We start from the raw sequence: 19,189 nt of genomic DNA on the forward strand, positions 1-19,189 counted from the left end.
AAGCAATATTGTCTCTGACACCACCGGAGACTGGCACGCCGCTCAATAGTCTGGCTGAGACACAAAAATTATAAAAAGTACAAATTTTAAAACAAAGAGCAGATACATATAATCACAGTGCAACAATATGCCGACCTCATTGACACACAGGCTAAGCCAAGCAATTTATTTTTGTCTCGACAGTTCAGAAAAAAAGCCAGTACGTATAGTAAATACAATGTTCACACTTCAGTCAACACTGCCACTCTTGAGTAAGAATTCAACAGCCATGAGAGAAGCCAAAACATACGACAGAAAGTCCAGTTACTGGTCCATGACTAACAGAACGCTTCTCATATGTGTAGCAAACAAAAGATTATTTAATAACCAGTAAATAACTGCTACATAAGCGTTAAGAAGGAAGCAGCTAAATTTTAGCACTAGGTGCTAAGACATCCAATAAGAGACATTAAATCTGTAAGGCAGCAATACGTTAATATACACATATAGGAGATGGATCCCTTGTACCAAAATACTCAGAAGGTATCCCTGGGCAACATCTGCAAGTTTATCACAGGAGTTCTGATTCCCCCAGTACTTAATAGTATAACTAGTATTGCTTTTGTCACTAGTGCTTTTGCAAATTAGTTTAGATATCTGCATAACTGCCTTCAGACAATCGTTTTACATCTCTTATTACCGTGCTTGTTAACATAGTTATTCATTTAGTTCTGGTTTTGACAATGACTACAAATTTTATCAGCATCTGTTGTTCCAGAGTGACTCAAACACTTTTTTTCCAGTCTTTTCTACTCCTTAGTGACTCTTATTATAATGTTTATCAGAACTTAATTAAACCTTTGTTTGTGTTGAGTTCGTTCCCTATGGAAGAAAGGGTCTGAAGACTTCAATTTGACCAGATTAAATAAATAATTAAACCCAGTGGTCCCCAAACGATTTTTTGATAATTTTTCTACATTTTTCACTGTAACCTCGTTCATTACATTGAAAAAAAAAACATTTAAAGAGAGAAAGTAATTTTACCTATGGAATTCTAATATAAAATGTAACGCTGAACGCTACTGAGAGCAAAGAGGCTTCACATTTTTGTAATGAAAGAAACAAATTACACAATTACACATGAGTAAAAATTACAAATCAGAAATAAAAAGTTACTTGGTGCGATAAGAAGCAAAACGTTCAACACACAGACCCACATTTCATTTCTTGCACTTGGTACGTAGTGATCGCTTGCAGCTTTTTCCAACATATCGCTTTTCTTGAGTTTCTGTATTTTCATAATCAGGAGGTTCATTGCGTCACATCAGAGATCGTCTGCTACAGTACTGAAGTGTGGGGTTCGTCCAGACTCTCTCTGTGGCTTCGCATAGCTTCTCAAGTACGCCTGCACAATTTCTCTACGGAACTTTACATGAGAGGTTGTATTTCCATTTGTGCGGTAGGATATCCAAGAACACTGTACAGTGACATTCAATATCCAACTGAATACAGCCTGTTGCAGATATTTATCGTGTACAGATTCACATTTTGGTCCATTCTATCAGTACCAGCAATGCGCTTATTGTATTTTGTAAGGATGAGGGGTAGAGGAACTTCAGTGTGTTTCATCAGTCGATGTGTATATCTTTTAACATTAGTTATTATGTTCACAGCCGTTGTATCTGATGCTGCTGAAACAAACGTCGTTGTAGTTTTATTTACACATAAACAGATAATTTTCCTTTTGCATGGCAGATTGAATAGTAATTCTTTTATCTTTCTCTGTTTTCTTCTTTGGAAGAGGCTATTCTGTGGGATTTTCTCAGTGTCCCTAAAACCTTTTTCTCTAACAAAAATTGACAAATTGATACTTACAAGTAGTCTAAATAGAAGTGAAATGGAAATAATTTCATTTCTGGAGGTAGACCCTGACTGTAGAATCTCAGTCAAACGTCTAAAAGAAAAAAGAAGTGTTCGTATGTTACAACAACAACAACAACAATAATAATAATAATAATAATAACAATAATAATAATAGAAAATTACAACAGAAATCGGCATGATAGAATAATGTTAAAGAGTTGTCATTAGTGCGTAGCATTACTTTTATGTAACGCTGAACATCCAGCATGTGTCCCTACGATACAAATAGTGTTCTGTAAATTTATGTAAATGTTATGTGAGTGTTAATTTATTAGGAAACTAGTTCAAGTTTTTTTAACCTGATAGATACAATATTTTAAGGGGACCTGGAATGTCCCATACCTCCAATGTTAAATGTAAGGAACATTTTCTTATGAACTATTAACACCAGAATGATGAAACTGTTACAGTATAATATTACATATATTTAATACCATGTAACATATAGATTTTAATTTATTGGTGTTTTTTGGGAAGATATTAATTATTTTGTTACTGAAAAGAATTGACATATTTTTTGGCATAGTCTCTTTGAAATAAAGCCTGTTATCAATTATGTGTCACAAAAAGGCTATGATACAAGGTGTATATTGGCACTGTTTACATTCCTTGAAAATTTTAAGTCGTTATCTCTAATAGTTTAGCAGAAAATGTTCCTTATATGGCAAAAAAGTGAACTTGTGGAAAACGAGTTTGAAAGTTTCACTAACATTTTAGTGGAGTCCAGCACCATAAGAGGGGTTTTCACTGTCACTAGACATCTCCCCATCTAGCCTTCTTTTCACACCTTTCATTCTTTGTCTGGCTTGCCTCTCACACTCCTTTTCTTTCCTTTCAGCATCCCGTTTCCTCTCATTGTCTATCGACATCATTGCACTCACCATGTACTTTCCGGGCATCACATCCAACTTTTGCAGCACATTGCACTTTATAATGTTACCTTTGTTGTACGTAGCAATGTCATCATATACTCCAAAATGAAGAGTATGAATTTCCACAAACACATTTTTTGGGATTCTGGTCCAAATTACATTATTCACACTCTCATTTTGATTTTGTGTACGTCCATGGAGACATTTCTTCAAGAGTTCAGTTGCAGAAAGATCTCTGAAAATTGGTTTTATAGCCTTCATGACAGTTTCTGGTAGACTGTGATGATGCTTGTATAAACGTTCAGATCCCTGATATTTGTTGTACTTGCACCAGGAATTGGGTGCCTGTGGGCCTAGTCCATGTAGTGGTTCCTCGTCAGTCGATAAGGTGTGATAGTAAAGTGCCATTACAGCCTTTTCCATTGCATCAACACTGTGAGTATTTTGTCTTATTGCCAGTCCATAGTCTCTCTGCAATCTGTTTATTACCTCGTCTGTCAATCTTTTAGCTCCACCCAAAGATTGTCCATCACTGAGTACTTGACCTTTCATTGTGGTCTTCAGTCGACGCAGCCTTGTTCCCACATGTTTCTGAATGTGACCTATGCACTCCTTTTTAGTAATGGTAACATCATTTCCATACGGTTTCAGCTCAGATACAGCAGTAAAAGACTTCGAATCACCATCACCCAGGAACTGTAGGTATCTGACCTTGTACCACAGAAAGGAGCGACTGAAAATGTCTTTCACACCGGAAACTTCCATGGCCCCACTAGACCCACTGTAATTCCTTCGACAGGTTTCTGCATGCTCACCCTTCACTCTTTTAGGACACCTACAGTGCTTGGATTTAATTACAACATCTACAACTTTTGTAGTACCAGCACTTGTTGCCATTATTACCCCATTTTGTAAAGTGTGCCCGCGCTTCTGCCACGTACCATCTAATGCGACAGTCAGGTCCCGAGGATTCTGAACATCTGGAATTTCTTCATTCACCGCCACAGCCTCCTCCACTGCTTCTTTCATGGATTCTAGGGCAATATCTTCAACACAGGATCCAACAACCAAGTTATATTTTGAGAATTTCGTTGGTGGTGGTGGTAGATTCATTACACCACAAAACATTTGACCAGCAGAGTATCCCTTACCGATTGACCTCAGAGCGTAAACACATCTAATATTTACACCGTAGTATTTGCTTTTCTCACTATCAGTTTCACCTTGGCCTATTTCGACATATTCTGAGTTCCAAACTGCAACACTATAATGACAACTAGTACAATGGAGACAGATTTCTGCTGCAAGTCCTATGTGTCGCTTGACATTTACTGACATACTCAATTTGCAACATTCCTTACACAGTACTGAACTCTCAATCACCTTTGAGAGCAATGAAATGTTAATTATTTCGTTCATATTATCCTCACTAAACTTCTCCAATAAATTCAATGTCGCGACATGCCATCTACAACACATTATTGAAAATAATATTTTCAATACTTGGATTTGAGCTACAGGTAAGATTAATATGTCATTTTAAAGAGGAAGATCTGTAGTATTTTATTTCACAATAAACTGAAAATCCAAAATTTCATCTTTTTAGATTCCGGGTTCCCTTAATTGTTATACTTACTCTAAACTCATGGTGTGATTAGAGTCAGGCTATAGGAAAATTTATTTAATTCAATTGACAGTTATTCCCACAACTGCTTCACACAACTAGTAAAACGTGAATGAAAGAACAAAAGTTCAACAATCCTTAAATAAGGATAACAATATTAAATACGTTCATTGCTGTACAGAAAAAAAAAATCAGTGAATAAATTGTCCTGTCACATGTATCATTAATGTAACTGTGGCCAGTCAGGGGTTTAAAAAAAATCGTAACATCAAAATGGAGTTGTCCGACATAAACTAATGTAGGTGGGCGTGTTTCTACACCTGAAAGATGACGTCTATTCAAAGTTCGCCTTTGAATGACTCTTGCGCATCGTACAGCATCTGCAGGAACCAGTTGGCACCGCAGAGTGAGCTGTGACAAATCGATTACTTCAAGCACAATTCCGGGCAGACGCCCTGTAGCGTGCCTTCTACTGGCGCCAAACCACCGCCATTTGGTGCTTCAGTGGAGTGAAGAGAGAGCTGATTAGGGGCCAGGGTGGAAATGTGCTTTGTTTTCTGAACTATCGGGTTCTGTCTCGGTGCCAGTGATGACCCTGTGTTGGTTACAAGGAGGCTACTTGAGGGCCTGCAAGCATCCTGTCTGTGCTAAACACACTGGACCAACATCTGGAGCTGTGGTCTAGGGTGCGATTTCGTATGAAAGTGGTTACAGCACGCACCCTGACTGCAAATTCTTACATCAGTCTGGTGGCTCGACCTGTTGTGCTGCCATTCATGGACAGCATTCCAAGGGATGTTTTTCAACAGGAAAACTCTCGCCCACATACCGCTGTTATAACCCGACATACTTCACAGAGTGTCGACACGTTCCCTTGGCCTGCTCGATAGACAGATCTGTCTCCAGTCGAGCACACATGGGCCATCATCAGACGACAACTTCCAATGTCATCCACTAGAGCATTAACCGTCCCTGTATTGACCGACCAGGTCTAACAGACATGGAACTCCAGCCCACAAACTGACATGTGGCACCTGTACAACACAATACAAGTACATTTGCATGCTTGCATTCAGCATTGTGGCGCTTACAACAGTTATTAATGTACCATCATTTCACATACTCACTGGCTTTTCTCGTGCTTACATTAACCTGTGATCGTGCAATGTTAATCACTTAAATATGTTACTTAGACAATGTATTACTGGGATTTTGATACTCTGTGCTACACATACTTGCGCCTTTTTGGAGAATGATATTTAGGATATAAAGATCCTGGTGTGGTAAGCGATTGGGCGTTGAACTAATTTTTAATATTTAAATACATTTATTAAACAACAAAAGTGTACATGTGTGCTTGAGCAATGTACAGCTGACATTTAGGGGTGAGATCAGTGTCTGTTTCGATAGTTCTCGTACCCAGCAAAAGATGGCAACAGTTATCTCTAAGTTTTTACATTTGAAGGTTAGCCCGTTTCTCCGCGCGTGTCTTCAGTTTCAACAACTGATACAGTCGTTTTTAAAGGACCTTACTGAAAAATTGTAAATTTTCAGGAACGAAGAAAAACATTCTGCAGATGAAAATATGGAATGTAACAGGATGGGCTTTCTAATGTTTAAAGAACAGAATGAAATACAAGTTTTACATTATTGCAGCTGCTAAGTTTTGCAAGTTCTTTGAAAAAAAAATAGGTGCAGAATCTTGGAATAAGGTCCTTTTCTTGAGGAAGTAATTTATACATACGGTCAAGTTACGTTTTTAATAGTGTTTTAACTTGTTCTTTTTTTACTCGTAGGTTTCTTCAGAACTGTAACTCTAAAGAAAGTACATACATAGTGGTTTCATTGACCATCATCATCAGCAGCAGCAGCATTGTTACATACAGGCCATTTCATCAAATCATCATAGAAATACCTGTATCTATGCAGAATGTAATAAAGTAAACGTTGAATGGTTTGCATTTTGTTCCTATTAATAGCCACTGGTCCAGTATAAGCCTTTTCAAAATTAAAAACAACAGACACTTCCGGAAATAAGAGATCGAATATATGCTTCTATAACTCTCCCTTGTATTCAGAAGTCACAACACCTGACCAACTTGCATAAAAAAAATGGTTGGGAGCTGACTTTCAGAAATAACAGCTGTTGAACTACGAAAAGCGAAACGTAACGCACAGTGCATTAGATATTCCTTTCCAAGCAAAGTGGCGCAGTAGCTGGACTCGCATTCGGTAGGCCGACGATTCAAACCCGCGTCCGGCCATCCTGATTTAGGTTTCCCGTTATTTCCCTAAATCACTTCAGGTAAATGCCGGGATAGTTCCTTTGAAAGGGCGCGACCTACATTCTTCCCATCCTTTCCTAATCTGATGGGACCAATGATCTCCCTGTTTAGTCCCCCAAATCAACCAAACAACCAACCAAGCATTAGGTATTCAATAGATACCATGCGAATATGATCACCATTGAAAGCGCATTATTCCAGGAATAAAGCCATTTCGAAAATGACGTTGCTCTAACAAAGTCACAAAAACGCATTTACTACATGTGGAATCAAGACCTATGTGTATAGAATCTGGTAAGGTCCTTAACTCACTTTCTCAAAATTTGGAGTAAGGCCCTTTCAGACATGACTGTATCACGTAGTAAACAACTCTTGCCACTTAAACTCTTTAAAAGGCTGCCCATTAGTGCCCAAAGGCTCTTGGAATTCATTTACTTATCTGACACAGGCGATAACAGTAAGATTACTTAAGGCAAGTTACGACCTCACATTGAAATCCACGACGAGAAATGTAATCAATAAAAGTCGACAATTAACCCTTCAAAATGTCAGAATAGTTTGGTTCAAAAATGGCTGTGATCACTATGGGACTGAACTTCTGAGGCCATCAGTCCCCTAGAACTTAGAACTACTTAAACCTAACTACCCTAAGGACATCACACACATTCATGCCCGAAGCAGGATTCGAACCTGCGACCGTAGCGGTCGCGCGGCTTCAGACTGTAGCGCCTAGAACCGCTCGGCCACCCCGGCCGGATCACAATAGTTTGGATACAGGGAGGTAAACGGACACTAGTCCGTGCAAGACATTATAAAAATTTAAATATAGATGTCGGACAATAGACCTTTCGAATATTAAACAACTTTCACTACGGCAAAAATACTAAAAACAATTAAGGCAGAAAAATCAGGAAATAGATGCCGGGCATAAGGCTTTCAAATTTAAAAAAAAATCGGTATAGAAAATATAAAGCGGCACTGGTCATTTTAATGATTAGTGACTAAAAACAATTAATACAAAAATCAACGATAGATGTTCGGTATGATAAACAAATTTCAGTGTAGAAGGGATCAGTGAACAATGATTTAAAAATGGAAAATAAGTTTATCACTTGGTAGTGCTCGGCAGAGGCATCTACATCTACATCTACATCTACATCTACATGATTACTCTGCAATTCACATTTAAGTGCTTGGCGGAGGGGTCATCGAACCATAATCATACTATCTCCCTACCATTCCACTCCCGAAAAGCGCGCGGGAAAAACGAAAACCTAAACCTTTTCTGTTCGAGCTCTGATTTCTCTTATTTCATTTTGATGATCATTCCTATCTATGTAGGTTGAGCACAACAAAATATTTTTGCAATCGGAAGAGAAAGTTGGTGACTGAAATTTCGTAAATAAATGTCGCCGTGACGAAAAACGTCTTTGCTTTAATGACTTCCATCCCAACTCGCGTATCATATCTGCCACACTCTCTTCCCTATTACGCGATAATACAAAACCAGCTGCCCTTTTTTGCAGAAGCGCTAAACACGAACAGTGGCCGGCTCAACCAGAATGTGGCGCGTTGGGACACCTGGTAGTGCGAGAACAAAAACACCCGCCAAACATCATTTGCTCATCTGGATATAGCTACAAGAACCGAACTGTCAGTTATTGTGCACTCTCACTTAATACTGATCGGAAACAGGACTTTATCACCGGGATAAGCTCGCCGCGTAATACATCGGTTCTCACCACAATTCCTTCCGGCGCGGTCGTTGACAAGTTCCGTGATCCCCAACTCACCGCCGCGTGCGGCATCACCCATCGTGCTCTTGCGGGCCAGCAGACACTTGGGCTCACTTCACATCCTGCTGCCGTGAGCTCTCTCCTGGCCATGCTGTCTACCCGGACCTGCCTCGCTCTGCCGGTGCCTCCGTCATCCGCAGGCGACTGGCCACGGTTCCATCCCATACCACTTGGAGGGGCTCATTGTCATGCTCACCGATCCCCGACCTTCTAACGTTCCATGTGATCTTTGGCAACAACTGCACGAAGTATCGATACCTCGCACCAGATGTATCACTCTACATTAATTATTTTTTGAGTTACGACTTGTTTCCGTCAGTGTACTTAGGTATGTTATCAAGGACTCGCGCTTAAGGCTCAATCTCCATTAGCTGTTAAATGTGTCTATTGAAAACCAAATCGCTCAAATGGTATATATGACTTAGCCCCCAGTAAAAACTGGTGTGTTTTGTATGGTGAGTATCACATGTCTCAAGGATCCTGGTGATCGGTTGCAGATGCTGCCTGCTCCCCAGAAGAAATGAAGGATCTGCCAGTGAAGTGTGCATGCGTCCAGGAAGGGTACGGCTCACCCGAGGACAGAACGCAGTGCTTGCGACTGACAGCGGACCGGGATAAGCATGAGAGTACTGCACTACATGTGGCTCCCTCAGCCGCACGACACCCGCTTCGCTCAGAGAATAGCAGTAATGGTAGGTACCATTTTGAAAAAAAAAAAAAAAACTTCAGTGTGCGAGTGAGAGGCAGAGATCTGTAGTTCTCAAACACCAGGGGTGTTCTATATCGATTTACACTTTTCTACCATCATTCACGTAGTACCATTTGACTAAAAATCACATTTGCTACCCTTAGGCGGCAGGACAAACACTAGCACTGTAATCCCTGCCTAGCTCAGCGCATTTTCCCAACTGCTGCCATTACATGAGTGGACAACATGGAATGTGATCATCATTCCTTAGGATAGCTTCTGTGAAGAAAAACTTCCCAGATGAGTTGTAAATTCCTTGCTCTTCTTCCTTCCTTGCTTCGTTTTGTAGTGTCAACTACTTTCCAGTCTTCCTTGCCTCCTTGGTAAGTCATTCAGTCATTACACCCTTTTTCATTCTCTTTTTAAAGAGTTTTTTCAGCACATGCTCTCATTCTTTAGACAGAGTATCATAATTTTCACCACAGGTATTTCAAGTCTTTTAGTAACTTTTAATCTGTCATCCGCTCCACCACTGATTTAAATCTCAGCATCAGAAATCGCTTTTTCGCTATTGTTATTCCAGACATATCTTGGATATATCTTCCAAATTTTGGAATTGAATGATTCATTAGCATTTTCAGTGAATCAGAAGACACGTCCTTTTATTTCCTTAAAACTAAAATCTACTTTAAAAACCATATTTCCACTATATGCAGCAGATTCTGTAACACTGAAATAGGGTTTCACTTCTTTGACCGTATAATTTGGTCTGTGGTTATGATTATTAATATTCGTCTTTAAATTAGTAAGACTCTTTGTTTGAAAACATGCTTTCCTTGTTTTATAATATGCTTTGAGGATTCCCATTTATAAATAAAAAAACACCTTATGAATTGCACTAATAAAGCTACAGACACTAGACTCCATACTCAAAAACACAACACAGTTGAAGCAACAAACTTCCCTAAAGCAATCAACTGAAGAGTTTATCTGTACCTAAAAATATGAGATCGCAATTACAGAACCGTTCTGTGACATACAAGAATGAGATATGCACTAAAGAGCCAAAGAAGCTGGTACACTTGCGTAAATCGTGTAGGGGGCCCCCGAGCACCCAGAAGTGCCGCAACACGACGTGACATGGACTCGACTAATATCTGAGGTAGTTCTGGAGAGAATTAACACCATGAATCCAGCAGGACTGTCCATAAATCCGTAAGAGTACTAGAGGGTGGATATCTCATCAGAACGGCATGTTGCAAGGCATCCCATATATGCTCAATAATGTTAACGTTTGGGGAGTCTGGGGACCAGTGGAAGTGTTTAAACTCAGAAGAGTGTTCCCCGAGCCACGCTGTAGCAATTCTGGACGTGTGGGGTGTCGCGTTGTCCTGCTGCAATTGCCCCAGGCCGGCGGAATGCACAGTCGACATGAATGGATGAAGGTGATCCGACGGGGCGTTTACGTACGTGTCACCTGTCAGAGATATCTAGACGTATCGAGGGTCCCTTATCACTCAAACTACACACTCCCCACACCATTACAGAGCCTCCATCAGTTTGAACAGTCCCATGCAGTGTCCATGGATTCGTGAGATTGTCTCCATAACAGTACACCTCCATCGGCTCGATACAATTTGAAACAAGACTCGTCCGACCAGACAACATGTTTCCAGTCATTAACAGTCCAATGTCGGTGTTGACTGGCCCAGGCGAGGCGGAAATCTTTATGTTGTGCAGTCATCATTGGTATATGAGTGGGCCTTCGGCTCCGAAAGCCCACATCGATGATATTTCGTTGAATGGTTCACACGTTGGCACTTGTTGATGACCCAGCATTGAAACATGCAGCAATTTGCGGAGGAGCAGTACTCCTGTTACGCTGCACGATTGTCTTCAATCGTCGTTGCTCCTATTCTCTCAGGATCGTTTTCCAGCTGCAGCGATGTCGGTGATTTGATGTTTTACCGAATTCCTGATATTCACGGTACACTCTTGAAATGGTCGTACGGGAAAATCCCCACTTCACCGCTACCTCGGAGATGCTGTGTCCCATCGCTCGTGCGCCGACTATAACACCACGTTCAAACTCACTTAAATCTTGAAAACCTGCCATTGTAGCAGCAGTAACCGATCTATCAACTGTGCCAGAAACTTGTTGTCTTATATAGGCGTTTCCGACAGCAGCGTCATATTCTGCCTGTTTACATATCTCTGGATATGAATATCCATGCCTATACCAGTTTCTTTTGGCGCTTCAGTGTAATTCTCAAGGTAAAGCTGACAGTCAGAAAACCAACAGAAACTAATGGATGAAGTGGGTGGGCATGGAAAATTTGAAAGTCAAACACTCATCGTAATGTATACTCTCCTATAAATCGGCAACCACCAAAGATTTTGTGTTGAAATCTTCACTATGTAAAGCTAAAAGAACGAAGAATGTTTTGGGACAAATTAAGAAAATTGCATTTTTTGCGTAAAGGTACTTTATTACCCCCTTAAAGAGGAAGTGGTTACAATACTCCAACAGACAGCAGAGGTAAGACAAACTGTATTCTAGGTAGCCGCAAGATGGCCTGATCCTCTGGTGTAAGACTTCCACTGGGTTCCACAGCAGAGGACAGAGGTCGCTTCGGAGATGGGTGTTCCACAGTGCGAAATGTATTTTCACTAGGCAGGTGAGGTCAATTGTCTTTATTAATTGAGTCTGCCGCCTAAGGCAACAGCAAACGACAATGACCTCTAAGTACAGGTGCAGGCATGAGCCACGATTTGCAGCCAGCTGCTACAGTGCACTTAATAGACATCACCAGAGCCCACTCCAAATCACGGGTGAGACCCTCTACAAACGTAGCTGTTGCTTTCTTGGTTTCCTTACTGACCAGCTGTTCCCACTAGAGACACAAAATGACACTAATTAATTTTGATAATTCACATAAACTTTCAAGCGAACAAACGTGGCTCCTGAAACGAGGTGGCGACTTGAGGAACTATCTGCAGTCGGATGTAGCTAATGGAATCAGGAGACACTGCAGAATCCTCTTCCAAATCCAAATCACAGTTGACACCCAAGACAAACATATAATGTGGACTCTGGGTTCCTGTCCCAACCTGCTAGCTGATCCCACTACAAACATTGTGTCACATATTCATAAAGTAATGACAACGCAATGACTTGCATATTGTTAAGCTTAAGGCTGCTGGAGGCCATCAAGGCCACTCACAGATAGGAAATCAGAGACAAAATTCCGGCCGGTATGGCCGAGCGGTTCTAGGTGCTTCAGTCTGGAACCGCGCGACCGCTACGGTCGCAGGTTCGAATCCTGCCTCGGCATGGATGTGTGTGATGTCATTAGGTTAGTTAGGTTTGAGTGGTTGTAAGTTCTAGCGGACTGATGACCTCAGATGTTAAGTCCCATAGTGCTCAGAGCCATTTGAACTATTTTTTTGGTGGGGTGAGTGGACTGCTGTAGCCTGTTGTGGGGTTGTGTACCACTAGGGGCTACGGCGGGGACGAAGTCTCTCCGTCGTTTCTGGGTCCCCAGTTCAGTACATACATACATACTCCTGCTTCAATTAATGCCGTATACACTGAGAGAACAAAACTCATGGGGTACCTGGTAATAACGTGTCGAGCCTCCTTTTGCCCGCCGTTAGCACTGACAACAATACGTGAACGCCACTGTTCTCGGTCGTTAAGTGAAGGCCGTCGGTTAAGTGGAGGCTGTCGGCCTCTGTGTTGTCGGTGGAGAAAGGTAATGCCTGCAGTTTGATATTATCGGCACACTCTTGGCACTGTAGATACCGGACGATTTCCAAAATGGAATATCTCATGCGTCTAGCTCCAAATACCACTCAGCATTCAAAGTCTGTTAATTCCTGACGTTCAGCCAGAATCACATCGGAAACCTTTCCACATGAGTCACCAAAGTACAAATGACAACTACTCGCAATACACTGTCTTTTTATACCTTCTATACATGGTACTACCGACATCTGTACATGTGCATAACATGTTTTACTGTCTTTGGATCTCAATCATTCGCATTTGACATGATTAACTTGCGCAAGTTCATATGGGTGAATTTGGCAGAACAGACACGCGAATCTTTTGGCCCTGTACGAATGTCGCGGGTAACATTCGTGTCCAGTTTGTATGGCGTTAGAGATAATCTTGCGTGAGACAAGTGGGATGTTTTAATTATTTGAGACTCTGTTATTGTGTTGTCCCTTTGTCAACTGGGAAGACTCTACATTTCTTCCCATTCCTACAAGATCTGGTTCTCCAAGATGAAGACAAACTCATTGTGACGTAACTTACTGCAGTTGAGAAAATCTGTCTCATAGCTCCCTCGAAATCGACAATACATTGAAATACCTCTTAAGTGATCTTTGCTTCTGAAGTTTTCTTCAATTACCCTCTGTCGCCGTCTGCTTTGCCAAATGGTCTACAAGCTCATTCTGTGTGGTACTGGAGAGTCTTTTAACCCAAAGGAGTTGTACACTTACATGTCTGTGGAGAAGTTTATGTAAGCCCAATGCATGGCCGTTAGTTTCCGAGTTTGAATTTTAATGATTTGTTAATTATACATAATTTCAAAAACCGGTGAGAACAACGGTCTCATCGGGTGGATTGTCTGCATACAGAAGGGTTTCTATTAATCGAAGGACTTAGGCAATAAAAATCCCGAATGTTTGAACATTTTTCTAGATTGCTAGTTTCCGCAATCGCCACCGTCTTTTGGTCTTAAACCACCTGCAAAATTTATTGAAATTTGTCGGCGTGGTGGGTATCATAGGATGACAGATAAGATATTGATATAGCCAGTAATCGAAACTGATGAAAATGTTACGCTACCTTGAGCACATCATCGTCCAAGCTAAATGCAAGATGGACGAGTTGTTTCACTAAAAGCACATTTATGTATCTTAATGACCATTTTTATGCAGTACTCGATATTAACATTATTTTATTTCTGTTTCTTAGGTTTACGAAGAAAACGAAGCACCAGGACACTTCTGAGGCAACAGGACAGGATGCGCTGCATATTGCTCAACAGTGGAGGTGAGCATTCTATGTGTGTGGTACACACGCTAGACTTTTTGTGCTCTTTTTATGCATCTACACGATTACTCTGCAGTTCACACTCAAACACCTTGCAGACCACCTTCAGACTATTTCTCTACCGTTCCACTCTCGGGAGAAAACGAATCTTTATACCAAGTCTTCGAAAAAAATTGTCCCCCTGCAAGCTTAGATAACAGGTCCTCAGGATGCAGGAGGGGATAGTCTTCAACCTGTAGCTGAGGGTTAAGCATAGCCTTGAAGTCGCCACACACTCTAAGACACCCATCTGGTCTCTCGAGGACAACCAAGGGTGTCGGCCATGAACTGTAATGGACTGGAGTGATGACTCCCTCTGTGGTGAGACTGTCCATTTCTTGTTGAAGTGGCTGCTGGAGGGCGTGGGGAACTTGCTGGGCTCAGAAGTACTTTGGGCGGGCAGACACTTTCAGCTGGAGTGATGTATGAAAATCTTGAGCACAGCCGATGCCCAGCGAGAAGAGGTTCTGGAATTCCGTGCACAATGTATCGACTGCCGGGAATGGAACCTGGGAAGACGCCAGATGAACATTGTCATCAATGGCAAAGCCAAAGGCCCAGAATGCATCCAACCAGAAGAGATCCCCTGTGCCCGCATTGTTGACCACAAGGAAGGTAACTTCCCAGCGAACCGATTTATGCATGAAGGAAGCCGTGAACTGACCCAAGAGGGCGATCGCTTGTATATTATAAGTAAGGAGGCGCCAAGGCGGGGCGCCAGGGGGGGGGGGGGGGGGGGGCACCCCAATCATTGCATAAGAGGAATAGTTGATCAGTGAGACTGCTGCTCCGGTATCCCCCTGCATCTGCAGCAGGCAACCATTGACCTGAACATCGATCATCAGCTTGGAAGATCCTGAAGAGTGCACCTTATTGACATCCATGGGTATAGGCCCTCGATGGTACTTGGCCAGATGAGGAGGGGGCTGCCGAGATCGTCAGATGGAACTGACATGGTCGTTTGGGTAAACATAGCACAATACGCCCACCTGTCAGGGCTGTCTTCCTGTACATGGTCCTTAAAGCATCCCAGTTAGGACGGCAGCCAGAGGGGCTGGTGGCGCTGGCGAGGGTGCAGGGGCCTCCGTGTACTGGCGGTCTGCTCTGGACCTGCAGAGCCGTCCAAGGGCGCAAATTCCTGGACAGGGCGGCTACCCTGTCGACGCTGTGCAGAACGGGACGGTCGGCTCCAGTCATCGGAACGGACGGCGGCAACGTATTTGACATCCGCCAGCGATGCGATGGGCTCCAAGGCATCGTGGTTGCAGAGGGCCGCCACTTCCACCCAGGATTCCAAACGCTTGTCGGCCACCATAGAGAGTTTATACTTGAATAATAGATCAATGATCTGGTCCAGAGCAGGATCGTCGACACTGAGGGCGTCGTGCCAGAAAGCCGCATCAGGGGCGGCCTGGATAAGGTGGTCGCAGACCATCTCGCCCGCTTAGGATGCTTTGGAGACTCATGTGTTGAAGTGACATTTCCGGCTGAGACCTTGTAGTTCCGCTGCCCATTGGCGATAGGATTATCCAGCCTTCTTGTGACACTAGTACAGTTCGACACAGGCAGCCAACACGTGGTACTGTCATCGGTAGTAAGCTGTGAGAACCCCACAAATCTCAGAGAAAGTCAAAGAATCCGGAGGTCGAAAAAAAATGGTTCAAATGGCTCTGAGCACTATGGGATTTAACATCTATGGTCATCAGTCCCCCCCACCCCCACCCCCCCGGAGGTCGAGGTTGAAGTGTCGTGAAGTGAACATGCACTTTGGACTGGTTCCAGGACAAAGAGTAGGAACGACGAACAGCCTCCTGGACAACCTGGTGGATGTGAAAATGCTGCTGGAGCCGCTTCTTGTATGTTTCCCAGGCTTCAGCATCCTCGTTGAAAGCGGGAAAAGGGCGGGAGTGGTGGAACCGGGCGGTTTTGCAACAGTTCCGTAAATACACGTTCCTGTGTATCCTGAGATTTCTTGCAAAACTGTTGAAAACCTTCTAATAAGTCGTGCACACTTTGGACGAGCTGCTGAAGTACAACTTCCACCATGTGGAAGACACACGCAGGCACCAAATAGTCGCCACTTGTGTTGTGACTCACAATTCGTAATATTTCACAAACACAACTTCTATTGATGTAAGTTCATAAGGTTGATGACTGAACAAAAAACGAAAGGTAGCAATAACGATGTCAGTAAAAGTCTCATAAGTGAGGTAAACAAAAGTTCACTTCTGAATTTCCACAAAGGTTCGTGGTAACACATGTACATTAGTAAGAGTCCAATTCAGACACGAAGACGTAATCTTCAGTGACCGAAGTATATGAGGTCGGCATCAGCAGTGAACTGAACTTTGGGACTGGTTATAGCCCCTAAATAGCTGTCTCCAGCCAATCAGGTTTTGGCATAGTGATACTTCCTGTAAGCCGTGGCTCAAGCTCCCCCTGCAGCAAGTAGTGCTCGGAATGTCTGTTTCCATTATCTTGTATGTAAATACATGGTGCTTTTGGTACTGCTTGGGCATAGACAACCTCGTCCTCTGTGGTGTAATATGGATTGCCGGACCTCAGGGGCTTCCTTGGCTCCGGTATAACAGAAACCTTTAAATTGCCGTAGTAGTCCCGCTAAATTTACTGTTTCAGTTTATTTCGAACGGTGCTTCATGCCGAACTTGTCAGCAGCGTTAGGACAGTGTCATATACATCAGGTAAAGTCGTGACACACCGGGAACATGACATTCAGTAAACGCACGTGGAGACATATACAGTCCGAAAACGATTATACATTCCATCTAACCTACATAAAGCACCTTGCCTTCTGTGATACTGTACTGTGGATTTAATACCCATTTTTTTCTAGGTGGCGGTCGGGCTGATTGTGTGCCAGGAACGAGCTTTATGATTGATTGCAACAAGTGTATTTGTGGGCAGTGCGGCAGGCGTGCGTACTGTACCAAGAAAAACTGCCGGAATGTACTAGATGATGGTAAGTCTAAGCATGCACCTGCTACAGCAGGCTAGCATGCGATGATTTCGTGCTAAACCTGCACTTAATATTAAGCAATCAAGTCATTTCTATATCTGTGTCTTCTCATACAGTCCGCTGTCCACAATTTTGTACCTTGCTTAGGGTTTTCTGTACCAGCATCAGCGTGTTTCTATCCTTTCAGTCAGCAATAAAAGGCTAACGTTACTGCTGTGTAAAACTGATAACATTCTAAAAGATGTACACCAATGGTCAGGGGGAAATAAAGTAACATAAAGAATTCAGGCAGTGTAAGTTTCTATACAAACGAAAATAATAAATTTATATAAAATAAAAATAATAACAATGTTAAATTAAACTTAAATGGCGACTCAGTAAACTGTGTGATAAACACTAAAATTTTAGGGGTGAATACAGAAAAACAGCTGAAGTGAAGAGGACATACGACAAGGATAGCAAAACTAATTTCATATGCATTATATGTTTTAAGGGTGCCAGGATCAGTGTGTAAAAATAATTGCCTCCAAGTAACTTATTATGCCTCTGTTCACACGGTCAATAGATAATGGCATAATTTTCTGGGGCCACAGGGAGACAAATATTAGAAAAAATTCAAATTAGAAAAGAGATATCTTAGAATAATAATGATAAGGAACAAATGGGCTCACTACCTGGAGTTATTTGGAGATCTAGGGAACTTGATTGTCCCCTGCGAAAATACTTTTCAAAGATTAGTATATATCAGCAAAAACATACATCAATATGCCACAAACAGCTCTATACACAAAAACAAGAGAATGCCTGCTGTTAGAAAGAAAACTAAAAGAAAGGGCTGGGGTTCGATTCCCGGCTGGGTGATGTGTTATCCTAATCATCATCATTTCATCCTCATCGACGCGCAAGTCGCCGAAGTGGCGTCAAATCGAAAGACGCACCCGGCGAACTGTCTACCCAGCGCGAGGCTCTAGTCACACGAAATTTTTTTTTCTGTTTACTTAACGTCTGTCTTAGTTCGGTACACGTTTTCGGTACACAGTTTCGGAATACACGAACATGTTCCTTGTGTAGGCGAAGCTCGATGTAACTGCTGAGCTGCTAGTGGGCTCTACCACGAAAGTTTTCCGCAACGTAGCACGCCATCGCACAAGCTTTTTGCCCTCGTTATGCAGCGGCTCCGGAAGACAGGTACCTTCACCTTGAGGAGGAAGAACTGTTATGGTGCTTTATGTGAACATTGTCTGAAAATGTGCCGTGAATACGGTTGGTAGGAGAAAAGTAAAAAACTAATACAGAACAACAGATTTACCCCGCATTTAACTTGCACAGCACTGGCCAGCTAGCTGGCTAGCTGGTCCAAGTAACCTGCAGTGATTTGAGTTGTTGTAGTTGCCATTTAGTCAAATAACGACGCCTCTGAATGAAATACTTATAGTCTGTTGTCTTGTAATCTCTGAACTCCTCCGATATCCGAGTCCGAGAAACACATTTCAGAAATGAAACTGCTATCTGCTACGTTGATAACAAGTTGTTTAACAACAGAATCCACGAATCCATCGAAGCGCCACATTTTCGCCTCTTCTTTTATGACATACCGTTCTGTATCCCGCCAGCGTTCGGCACTGGCGTGTGACAAAGCTCCGTGTATTACTTCCATTACGTCTGGCAATTCCAATGTGTTGTTATTTCTCGAGACAAATCCCCTAACTTCGCTCCAACAACGGTGGCAACATTTTTTAATTTTCTATTTCAAAGTTATGTGCAATTCAGATTGAACAAAAAAAAAAGAAAATATGAACCAAATGGAGTTTTTAACTATGATCTATGGACTACCAGTTTACAATTCTACCTCACTACAGATTCTACAGATTATTTTTCCATCTGGTTCGTCATTGTTCTCGGTATTTGCCCTGGGCGGACGTCACATGACACCCCTTCAAG

General features: G+C 42.2%; 1 protein-coding gene across 1 annotated transcript in view; it reads left to right on the plus strand.

The window, feature by feature from the left end:
* Positions 1 to 19,189, plus strand: part of LOC126298126 (loricrin-like) — a 38,051-nt gene that overhangs the window by 1,610 nt on the left and 17,252 nt on the right. The window contains exons 2-4 of the mRNA XM_049989444.1: positions 8,977 to 9,171; positions 14,155 to 14,232; positions 17,126 to 17,251. Of these exons, the coding sequence (XP_049845401.1) occupies positions 9,000 to 9,171; positions 14,155 to 14,232; positions 17,126 to 17,251 (376 nt within the window). The 5' untranslated portion in view covers positions 8,977 to 8,999. The remainder of the gene's footprint in view (positions 1 to 8,976; positions 9,172 to 14,154; positions 14,233 to 17,125; positions 17,252 to 19,189) is intronic.

The sequence above is a fragment of the Schistocerca gregaria genome, chromosome X (genome assembly GCF_023897955.1).
Source record: "Schistocerca gregaria isolate iqSchGreg1 chromosome X, iqSchGreg1.2, whole genome shotgun sequence".
NCBI classification, from domain to species: Eukaryota; Metazoa; Arthropoda; class Insecta; order Orthoptera; family Acrididae; genus Schistocerca; species Schistocerca gregaria.